The sequence below is a fragment of the Colobus angolensis genome, unplaced genomic scaffold (assembly GCF_000951035.1).
Source record: "Colobus angolensis palliatus isolate OR3802 unplaced genomic scaffold, Cang.pa_1.0 Scaffold113, whole genome shotgun sequence".
In the NCBI taxonomy this organism is placed as follows: Eukaryota; Metazoa; Chordata; class Mammalia; order Primates; family Cercopithecidae; genus Colobus; species Colobus angolensis.
Genome location: NW_012112364.1, coordinates 6,690,979 through 6,703,155, shown reverse-complemented (window position 1 = coordinate 6,703,155; position 12,177 = coordinate 6,690,979). Strand labels below are relative to the sequence as shown.

Genomic DNA, 12,177 nt, shown 5'->3' with positions numbered 1-12,177 from the left:
GAGGCAGAGGTTGCAGTGAGCCAAGGTCACGCCATTGCACTCCAGCCAGGGCTAAAAGAGTGAAATGCCGTCTCAAAAAAAAAAAAAAAAAAAAAAATTTGACGTGCATAGTGGCATGTGTCTGTAAATCCCAGCTACTCAGGAGGCTGAGGCAGGAGAATGGCGTGAACCCAGGAGGCGGAGCTTGCAGTGAGCCAAGATCGTGCCACTGCACTCCAGCCCGGGCAACAGAGTGAGACTCCGTCTCAAAAAAAAAAAAAAAGTAAGTACATAAGCCAGTAACAATTGCAGTAACAATTGCTTATTATCAAGTATTATTAATTGTATGTGCTATCCTTTGATATGCCTGTTAGCATAGTAGGTTTGTTTACGACAAATGGTTGAGTGGTGTGTGTTACGTTGCTACAGCGTCACCAGGTGATGGGAATTTTTCAGCTCCATTATACTCTTACGGGACCACCGCGTTATATGCCATCCGTCATTGAAACTCAGACTCATGGTGTCGAAAACTGAACCTCCAAACCTGGTTTCCTTTGTCTCCTATGTCAGTAAATGAACCCACCGTCCACCCACATGCCCATTCGGAAACTTAGGGTCATTGTTTACTCTTCTTTCTTCCTTAGCCGCTAGAGCCAATCAGTTACCAACTAATCCAAATTCTACTTCCTGAGCACTTCTCAGCTCCTATCTCTACTGCTATAATCCTAGACATAGCTAACATCATCTTTTGCCAGAACTACTACTACAGTTTCTTGACTGATCTATGTGCTGCTTGCTTCCTTACATAAGGTTGGGAATTCATAATACAATTAGAGCAATCTTTCCAAAGTACAAATTTGATCATGTCACATCTCTGCATTTATTTATCTGATCATATCACATCTCTGCATCGATTGATTGATTGCAGAATCTCACTCTGTCTCCCAGGCTGGAGTGCAATGGCACAATCTCAGCCCACTGCAACCTCCGCCTCCCAGGTTCAAGCGATTCTCCTGCCTCAGCCACCCGAGTAGCTGGGATTACAGGTGCACGCCCCCACACCTGGCTAATTTTTGTAATTTTAGTAGAGATGGGGGTTTCACCATGTTGGCCAGGCAGGTCTTGAACTCCTGACCTCAGGTGATCCACCCGCATCTGTCTCCCAAAGTGCTGGGATTACAGGCGTGAACCTCCGCACCTGGCCCACCCCTCTGCATTTTTTACTTTAAAGCTGCCACGTTACTTTCAGAATGAAACAGAACAAGTCCATTTTTATTTTCTTTCACTGCATTGCATATGGTACTCAAGTTGTGTTGTGTATAGCTAATAGGATGCCATTCACATTTTATACATCTTTATTATGTTAAATCTTTTTAGTGTTTTTATTATAATTTTATTGACAACAAAATAGGTAATGTGTCTTTATTACAACAGATCTCAGTAAATGGTAGTAAAATGTTCAAAAACAAATAAAAATTAAATTTCTGACAGATACGGTGACCCTATCTAACAATGTTAATACACATACATACTACCTTGAATTTACAGTGTTAATCTAGCAACATCTAAATGGTCTGCTTTTGAGCAAGGAGCTGTTTTTTAAGCACATTGTTTCAATTAAAATCAGATTTTAAAAATGTTCTTTGTCTTAGTGAACTAAAATAGTATGCTTAGTACTCACTTTAAATCCGTAAGTATTTATGACCTATTTTAAAAGTAATCACTTATCATTAATAATTGATGAACAAAGTAGTATGTATACCTGAATTAGAGCTCTCTCTTCATATTTGTGTGTGTGTGGGCCCATGTATTGAAGGGATTATTTATGGAAATTTCACCATTAAAATTAATTGCTGTTAAATTTTAGTGACTTTCACATTAATTTTTATAACCACTTTATTGAGATGTAATTAACATACCCTAAAATTCACCAATCTTAGAACATTTTCATCATCCCAAAAATAAACCCCCTATCTATTAACAGTCCCCTTTTCAACTCCAACTCCTCCAAAGTTCTAGGCAACTGTTAGTCTATCTTCTGCCTATAAATTTGCCTCTTGTGTAACATTTCACATAAATAGAATCACACAAGTACTTCGCAACTAGTTTTTTCATGTGTCGTACTATTTTTAATTTTTTCCCATGTTGCAGCATACATCAGTACTTCATTTGTTTTTATCCATTGCATGGATAATACTGTATTTATATCTGTTCTTTCATCTGTGATGGGATATTTGAGTCGTTTCTACTTTTTGACTATTATGAGTAATATTACCATGAACATTTGTGTCTTAAGTTTTTGTGTGGACATACTTTTTTTTTTTTTTGAGACGGAGTCTTGCTCCTGTCACCCAGGCTGGAGTGCAGTGGTGAGATCTCGGCTCACTGCAACCTCTGCCTCCCATATTCAAGCAATTTTCTGCCTCAGCCTCCCAAGTGGCTGGGATTACAGGCGCCTGCCACCACGCCAAGCTAATTTTTGTATTTTTAATAGTCGGGTTTTCACCATCTTGGTTAGGCCAGTCTTGAACTCCTGACCTCGTGATCCACCCACCTCGGCCTCCCAAAGTGTTGAGATTACAGGCGTGAGCCACCATGGCTGGCCTGTGTGTCCATATATTTTTATTTCTTTGGGTATATACCTTGGAGTGGAATTGCTGGGTCATATGGTAACTCTGTTTAAACTTCGACAAACTTCCAGTTTTCGTTTTTTTGTTTTTTGAGACGAAGTCTCACACTGTCACCTGGGCTGGTGTGCAGTAGCATGATCTCAGCTGTCTGCAACCTCTGCCTCCCAGGTTCAAGCAATTCTCCTGTCTCAGCTTCCTGAGTAGCTTGGATTACAGGCACCTGCTACCACACCCATCTAATTTATTTTTTGTCTTTTGTTTTTTGTTTTTTTGAGCCAGACAGTTTTCAAAAGTGGCTATGCCACTTTACATTTCCCACTAGGATCTTAGAGAGGTTCCAGTTTCTCCACATCTTTGCCAAGACTTTTGTTCTCTTTTTTTTTTTTTTAAAGCATAGAGTCTTGCTCTGTTGCCCAGGCTGGAGTACAGTGGCATGATCTCAGCTCACTGCAACCTCTGGCTCCAGGGTTGAAGTAAGGTCTCTTGTGTCTCAGTCTCCCTAGTAGCTGCAATTACCAGTACTTGCCCCACCAGGCCTGGCTAAATGTTGTATTTTTAGTAGAGCCGGGGTTTTGCCATATTGGCCAGGCTGGTTTCAAACCCCTGACCTCAGCTGATCCACCCACCTCAGCCTCCCAAAGTGCTGGGATTATAGGTGTGAGTCACCACACCCAGCCTCATTCTCTATTTATGATAGCCATCCTCTTCGATATGAAGTGGTACATTGTCACCTTTTTTTTCTTCTTCTTCTTCTTTTGGGACAGGGTCTCACTCTGTTGCCCAGACTGGAGTGCAGTGCTGCGATCTCAGCTCAGCCTAACCTCTGCCTCCTGGGTTCAAGCGATTTTCCTGCCTCAGCCTCCTGAGTGGCTGGGATTATAGGCACATGCCAGTATGGCCTGGCTAATTTTTGTATTTTTAGTAGAGACAGGGTTTCACCATGCTGGCCAGACTTGTTGTCGAACTCCTGACTTCAAATGATCCACCCGCCTTTGCCTCCTGAAGTGCTGGGATTACAGGCGTGAGCCACCACACCTGGCCATCATTGTCTTTTTGACTGGCATTTCTTTGATGCCTAATGATGAGCATGTGCTTATTGAGCATTTGAATATACATTAATTTTTTAAAGTTTAACCTAAAGTAAAATTGTAATCTATCCTCTTTGTCCTCAGATGATGGAAAGAAAATCAAAAAAATTAACAGCATCAGAAAACAGAAAAAGGAATGCTGTTAGAGAAGAAAATGAGAAACAATTCTGTGGATTGTCAAGTACACTTTTGAAAAAAATAGATGGAATCACAGAAAAAAAGGAAAAGACTTCAGAGCTACACCTTTCAGTAGAATGTGGCACGGATACATTACTGATCAAAGAGAATGTGAATTTACCTCCTCCTTCCACGTCAACCATAGCTGATACATTTCAAGAGCAACTGGAAGAGAAAAATTTTGAAGACTCCATTGTACCAGTTGTGCTTTCCGCAGATCCAGGTACGTGGCCCCGAATTTTAAATATTAAACAACGGGACACTCTTGTTGAAAATGTTCCGCCTCAAGTAAGAAATTTTAACTTTCCAAAAGATAATACAGGGAGAAAGTTTTCAGAAACTTACTATACACGGATTCTTCCAAACGGTGAAAAAACCACTAGATCCTGGTTACTTTATTCGACCTCAAAAGATTCTGTGTTTTGTCTATATTGCAGACTCTTTGGGGAAGGAAAAAATCAACTGAAAAATGAAAATGGGTGCAAAGATTGGCAACATTTATCACATATTCTTAGTAAACATGAAGAAAGTGAAATGCACATCAACAATGGTATTAAGTACTCAAAATTAAAATCTGATCTGAAAAAGAATAAAGCTATTGATGCTGCAGATCACAGATTATATGAAAATGAGAAAAATGATGGTGCGCTGTTGTTGTACACATAATACACCTGATTTGTTTTTTGGCATGATGATCAGAATCTTACATTACTCAGAAAACCTCTGTGCTGCAAGAGTCAATACTATCCTGTTGTAAGTCTCCTCTGCAGAGTAACTTGCAACAGTTCCTTAGCAATAAGTATGTTAGCAAATAAATAGCAAAACATATTTCTATTCTAAATCTAAAACTAATTAGTTTCAATCATCATTAGGCAATTAACAATAGTAATTGTTAATCTTCAAAATCTATCAATGTACACCTATTTAAAAATTGGCATTTAATGATTGCCATTTGACGGGTTTGGTTAATATTCTGTTCTTGGCCGGGCACGATGACTCACGTCTGTAATCCCAGCACTTTGGGAGGCCCAGGCGGGTAGATCACTTGAGGTCAGACGTTCAAGACCAGCCTGGCCAACATGGCAAAACCTCATCTTTACTAAAAATACAAAAATTAGCCAGGTATGGTGGCACACACCTGTAGTCCCAGCTACTCAGGAGGCTGAGGCAGGAGAATCGCTTGAACCAGGAGGCAGAGGTTACAGTGAGCTGAGATTGCACCACTGACTCCAGCCTGAGCAACAGAACGAGACTCAGTCTCAAAAATATATATATATATAGTGTTCTAATTACCTTAAAAGAGGAAAGGCAGGCTTGAATTGATCAGTACTAGTTTGAATAAGATACTTATGTGAACAAGCATTCCCAACATTATTATTAAAGTAAAACTACTCAGTTTACAGAATGGGATCTGAAACTACAGCTTTTTGCTATTAAACCAAATACTTGTGATTTACTTCGTTTGAGCAAAACATTTTTATTTGAACAAAACAGCATTATTTGTTATGTTAATGATGGTTAATTTCCATTTTATTGGTTTTATTTTTGTTTTAATTTAATTTGTAAATGTTTTAGCATTTATTATTGTATGTGAACTATAAGTATATTTACCCATTTTATGTTGATAAAATATAAAAAATATTAAAATAAGTATATATTAAGTTAACCTTCAAGTGTTATGGGCTTTTTCCTCCCTGTGAAAAGAGATGGCATGCTTGAAATTTGAGACACACCAATGAAAATTAGGAATCTAAGTTATTTTAGATGGTCAGCAGCCCCATCACTGTGTATTTAGTAAATCTCCCTTCTGTTTCTGATTTCTGATGTCAATTTTATAATATAGTAAATTTTTATACACTATTCCTGTGAAACAAAGTGGCATATGAGCAGGGACTAGAACACAAGGTGCATTCTTGTGGGATGACACCAGGAACACTTGCAGACTCTCAACGGTGCCAGTGTGTACTATTTTTGGAATACCCCTGAGAATCATCCTCATTAACTTCTAACCATTTTGAAGGTTTGTTTGTTTGTTTGTTTAAATAGAGATGGGGTCTCACTATGTTGTCCAAGCTGGTCTTGAACTCCTGGTCTCAAGCGATCCTCCCACCTCAGCCTCCCAAAGTGCTGGAATTACAGGCTTGAGCTACCATGCCCGGCCACCGTTTTGATTTTTGACAACTAGATCATTTAGCATTTTCAGACTTGGATCTGAATGTGGCTTTGGGACGTTTCCAAAAATCCAGTTTACTTTAGAAGCCCAGAGAATACTCTAGAGGCTGTAGAACAAGTTTTGAAATTTGTTTGCAAATTATCTTTTTTTTTTTTTTTTTTAGTTGGAGTCTTGCTCTGTCACCCAGGCTGGAGTGCGGTGGTGCCATCTCGGCTCACTGCAAGCTCCGCCTCCTGGGTTCATGCTATTCTCATGCCTCAGCCTCCCGAGTAGCTGGGACTACAGGTGCCCGCCACCATGCCCGGCTAATTTTTTGTATTTTTTAGTAGAGATGGGGTTTCACCATCTTAGCCAGGATGGTCTTGATCTCCTGACCTTGTGATCCATCCGCCTCGGCCTCCCAAAGTGCTGGGATTACAGGCGTGAGCCACTGCGCCCAGCTGTTTGCAAGTTATCAACATACTCATTGTTTCAGACTGGGCGCAGTGGCTCATGCTTGTAATCCCAGCACTTTGGGAGGCTGAGTGGGGTAAATCACTTGAGGTCAGGGATTCAAATCCAGCCTGGCCAACATAGTGAAACCTCATCTCTGTTAAAGTACAAAAATTAGCAAAGTGTGGTGGTGCATGCCTGTAATCCCAGCTACTTGGGAGGCTGAGGCATGAGAATCACTTAAACCCAGGAAGCAGAGGTTGCGGTGAGCCGAGAACACGCTACTGCACTCCAGCCTGGGTGACAGAGTTGAGACCCTGTCTCTAAAATAAATAAACAAATATACTCATTATTTCATTAAAGCTTGCCAATCAACTGAATCACAGATTCATAGTATAATTAGACTCTTTCGTATTTGAGCAAACTACTGAAATCAATCAGTGGCTGCTTAAGACAATTTGGCATAACCATCAGATTTATCAATTTAAAAAATAAAATTAGATCCTCACCTTAAATTCATTTATTTCATCAGCATGCTGCATACCTAGAAGGCGTCATCAGTTCCACACATAGTAATTAAAGGTAAAAAATTCAAAAGACAGGTGTTTCATTGACCTGTGTTCCTTGTAAATAGCTTTCAAATTTTCCATATGTTTGACACCTTTCATAATACAGTGTTAGATGATACGGGCTCAGTGGCATATACCTGTAGTGCCTACTACTTGGTAGACTGAGGGAGGATCCCTGGAGCCCAGGAGTTGGAGTCCAGACGAGGCAACGTAATAAAACCCCTACCCCTTTAAAAAAAAGAATCAACTAAGTTAAGAAGAGAAGATAAAAATGCAAGTATTGCTGTACAGGAATAATTTAATTTTTTTCCTTTTCTAGTTTTTAGTTTTTAATTTTTATTTATTTATTTAATTTATTTATTTGGAGGCAGAGTTTTGCTCTTGTTGCCCAGGCTGGAGTGCAATGGCATGATCTTGCCTCCCTGGTTCAAGCGATTCTCCTGCCTCAGCCTCCCAAGTAGCTGGGATTATAGGTGCCCACCACCATGCCTGGCTAATTTTTTGTATTTTTGGTAGAGATGGGTTTTGCCATATTGGCCACGCTGGTCTCGAACTCCTGACCTCAGGTGATCTGCCCGCTTCTGCCTCCCACAGTGCTGGGATTACAGGCGTGAGCCACCGCACCTGGCCTGATTTTTATTTTTTTAACGTTGTAAAATTAATGTGTGCTCACTATAAGGAAGGAAGGGAGAAAACATAGACGTGAAGGTCCTGTTTACCATCCCTCACCTCCCCGGCTGCAGGAACTGTCATCACTGATCTGGACTGTACCCAGGGTTTCTTTTCATCTTTTTAACTACTTCACTGGGAAAAATCATTAGAAAAAATTATCTCCTACTACTAATTTTATATCAAAAATTAGAAAGGACAATATCAATAGTCTTGAAGAAAATGGCAATGCCAATTAATATTGACTTACTGGTTTTCTCATCTCACTGAGGACAAGTGAGATTGTTTCCATAAACTTCTGATTTTCAAAATTGCTATCTTTAAAATTCTTACATTGACCTGTTTTCCTCTTGTGATTTCTTTGGTCCTCTCTTAGTGTCATGAGCCAGTAAGAGTTGCTAATAGCCACTTTATATATATACAGTGTACAATTTGCTACATAGAATGTAAAAGTGAGGCCAGGCACAGTGGCTCACGCCTGTAATCCCAGCACTTCAGGAGGCCGAGGCAGGTGGATCACTGAGGTCAGGAGTTCGAGACCAGCCTGGCCAACGTGGTGAAACCCGATCTCTACTAAAAACACAAAACATTAGCCGGACATGGTGGCAGCGCCTGTAGTCCTAGTTACTCTGGAGGCATGAGAATCGCTTAAGCCCCAGAGGCAGAGGTTGCAGTGAGCCAAGGTCACGCCATTGCACTCCAGCCAGGGCTAAAAGAGTGAAATGCCGTCTCAAAAAAAAAAAAAAAAAAAATTTGACGTGCATAGTGGCATGTGTCTGTAAATCCCAGCTACTCAGGAGGCTGAGGTGGGAGAATTGCTTGAACCTGGGAGGCAAAGGTTGTAATGAGCCAAGATTATGCCACTGCACTTCAGCTTGGGTGACACAGCAAGACTCTGTCTCAAAAAAAAAAAAAAAAAAAAGAGAATATAATTGAATGGAAGATCTCAGTCGAGTTCAGTGGAAAGAATAATACTATATCTTTTTAGGTCTCATCACTCTTTTTGTCTCCAAAGCTCTGAAGTTCCCCATTACTTGGAGTTTAAAATTCCTCAACTCCTTGACACAACATAAGATCTTAACATAGGCAGCTGCAATCATCAGTGGCAGATGAATAGGGAAAGGCATAGACAAAGACAATATGAAGGCACAAAATTTTAGAGCTGGAATAGTGCTGTGTAACAGGGGTCCCTCCCCAAACCCCTGGCTGTGACCTGTTAGGAACTGGGCCACACAGCAGGAGGTGAGCAACTGGTGAATGAGCATTACTGCTGAGCTCCGCCTCCTGTCAGATCAGCGGTAGCATTCAATTTTCATAGGACTGGGAACCCTATTGTGAATGGAGGTTGCAGGCTCCCCGTGAGAACCTGATGATCTGAGGTGGAGCAGTTTCATCCTGAAACCACTCCCACCCCCTTCGTCCATGGAAAAATTGTCTTCCACGAAAGTGTCTTCCCTTGTGCCAAAAAGGTTGGAGACCACTGCTCTCTAAGGTTGACTTATAATGTGTGACCATGTTAAGGCTGAAATTAAGAATTTAAGGCTGGGCTGGGCATGTGGCTCATGCCTATAATCCCAGCACTTTGGGAGGCCAAGGCAGGTGAATCCCTTGAGCCCAGGAGTTTGAGATCAGCCTGAGCAACACGGTGAAACCCCGTCTCTACAAAATATACGACCATTAGCCAGGTGTGGTGGTACACATCTGTGATCCTATGTACTTGGGAGGCTGAGGTGGGCGGATCACTTGAGCCCTGGAGGTTGAGGCTACAATGAGTCATGATTGAGCCAGTGCACTCCAGCCTGGGCTGGACAGAGTGTCAAAAACAAAACAAAAACAAAAACAAAAGAACGCTGGTCCAAGATGAGCCAGTAGAGTAAATGAGTTATCTCAGTTGTTCAGTCAGTTACAAATTGAACTCTCCCTCCTCCCACTACTTCACTTAAAAAAAAAAAAAAGAGTGCCAGGCGCGGTGGCTCACGCCTGGTATCCTAGGACTTTGGGAGGCCGAGGCGGGTGGATTGCTTGAGGTCAGGAGTTCAAGATCAGCCTGACCAACATGGTGAAACCCCATCTCTACTAAAAATACAAAAATTAGCCAGGCGTGGTGGTGGGCAGCATATAATCCCAGCTACTCTGGAGGCTGAGGCAGGAGAATCGCTTGAACCTGGGAGGTGGAGGTTACAGTGAGCTGAGATCACACCTTGCATTCCAGCCTGAGTGACAGAGTAAGACTAAAAAAAAAAAAAAAAAAAGAATTTAACTAGACTTGAAAGCAAATTTTGAGCCAATTAACAGAATCTTTGTTTTTAAGAGGGTGTGAAGTTAGTTCGGGAATATAGTGGTGTTAATTTTAAATGTGGACAGTAGATTATTTTGAACTAATATCCTGGAAATCACATTTAGAGTGAAAAGCATTATTAATCCAGTTTGCTTCTAAGGATAAATAAACCAGAGAAACCCCTAGGAAATAAGACTAACACCTCACTCCTGTTGGTGTTAAAAAGCCTTTCATAATATGTGCCTACAAATTAATAAAATTGTAAACCTTTAGCAGCCAGATGCCAGGCTGAGCCCTGGGCACAGAGATCCATGGGACTGAGTGCGTGCTCCGGCACGCGGGCACCTGCCATGGGCTTTGCAGGGATGTGGGCACAGAGATCCATGGGGCATTTCACACAAGCATGCTGCTGCGTGACCCGCTCGCTCATACTGCGTCCAGAAGCTGGGGATGTGCTGCGGCCCGCAGGGGGCGCCTCCACCGTGTGCAGGATGACCTGCTGCGACCAGCTCCAGGACCGCAGGCACCTGCTGGCTCACTGAGATCCTCGCCCTGGCACTGCGTGAGGAGGTCATGGTCTACAGGATGGTAAGTGACAGCTGCTCTAGGGAGAGGAGCCACCCTTCGGTGCCTTACCATGACTTGCAGAAGAGCTGGCGTCATGAATGTCACATCTACCCCAAATCACCCACAGCTTCATCACCAAGGAGGCATCCTCTCCCGCTGGACCAAGAAGAAGCCCTCTGTCCTGGAGGGGCAAGTAGCCTCCTTCACCACACTCCACCAAGAACATTTAGTCTAGGGATCCTGCCTCTGCCACATGCCAAGTGGACCTAAGGTTCCTTTCTGTCTCACTCTAAGGACACTTGGAGCCATCTCAGGCCTCAAGACTTGAAGGGGATCAGAGGGGGTGCCCTGTCTCCACCTCCACTCTGTGAGTAATCCTCCACTCTGAGTAATCCACAGCATTCTGGCACTCACCCCACCTCCAGGTCTGTCAAGTGGCCTTTGCTCCTGGGGCTGATGGCCCCCTGCTCACCAGCATTATGACCTTGTGCCATTCCTGGTGCTTTCTCCCCCGGCTCCCTACTGTTGAAGGCCGAAAGAGTGAGGGTCATGATCAACTCAGTATACCACTGTAGGCTACATAAATAAACGGCAAACTTCTCATGAAAGCAGGATGTTGCCAAACTGACAGACTGTGTCTGCCACCCAGAAGGAATGCTGAGGGCAGTCACACCCCAGATGCAAGTGTTTCTTGTAATTAGGCACATCTGAAGCTTGTTAGCAATCATGTTAACCTGTGCTCAGTTAAGCCGCTGACCAATCATTACCTCCTGCTCCCTGCTCTTTCTACCCAATAAATAGGAAGGGGTGTAGAGGCTCAGGCGGCTGCCTTTGCTCACTAGAAGCAGGGACCTGTCTTCTCCTTGCCCTTTCTTTAAAAGTTTCTTTTAATTTTTCATTTCTACATTCGTCCTCCTTCGTTCAGTCTTGTAATGACAGTCTCAAGTAGTAACAGTAGTAACTGTCATAATGATGGTCTCAAGTAGTAACTGTGGCAGCCGGTCACTGTGGTTGGGGCAGCAGAGAGTCTAGGATTTGTTGGGTGAAGGTGCCATTGAGCTGTGACTGCCAGGGCCATATTAGGAACTTATGGATATTTCTGGAGGGTGGGGGGAAGACAAAAATGAAACAAAACAAAGAAGCATGAGAACGTATTATGAACAGTTTAGGTCAAAGAATTTAAGATAGCCAGATGTGGTGGCACATGCCTGTAATCCCAGCTACTCAGGAGGCTGAGGCAGGAGAATCGCTTGCACGTGGGAGACAGAGGTTGCGGTGAGCCGAGATCGGGCCACTGCACTCCAGCCTGGGTGACAGAGCGAGATTCAGTCTCAAAAAAAAACAAGGTGGAGGGGCGGGCGCGGTGGCTCATGCCTTAATCTCAGCACTTTGGGAGTCCAAGGCAGGCAGATCACCTGAGGTCGGGAGTTCAAGACCAGCCTGACCAACATGGAGAAATTCCATCTCTACTAAAAATACAAAATTAGCTGGGCATGGTGGCGCATGCCTGTAATCCCAGCTGCTCGGGAGGCTGAGGCAGGAGAATCGCTTGAATCCAGGAGGCAGAGGTTGTGGTGAGCCAAGATCACGCCATTGCATTCCAGCCTGGGCAACA

At 42.8% G+C, this 12,177-nt stretch overlaps 1 protein-coding gene across 2 annotated transcripts in view; it reads left to right on the top strand.

Annotated features, from left to right (window-relative positions):
* The window catches only part of ZMYM5 (zinc finger, MYM-type 5), a 38,740-nt gene extending 33,199 nt beyond the window's left edge, over positions 1 to 5,541 (top strand). For both annotated transcript variants that reach the window (XM_011959013.1, XM_011959021.1), the window contains one exon: positions 3,782 to 5,541. In XM_011959013.1, the coding sequence (XP_011814403.1) occupies positions 3,782 to 4,540 (759 nt within the window). In that variant the 3' untranslated portion in view covers positions 4,541 to 5,541. The remainder of the gene's footprint in view (positions 1 to 3,781) is intronic.
* Positions 5,542 to 12,177: the final 6,636 nt, after the last annotated feature.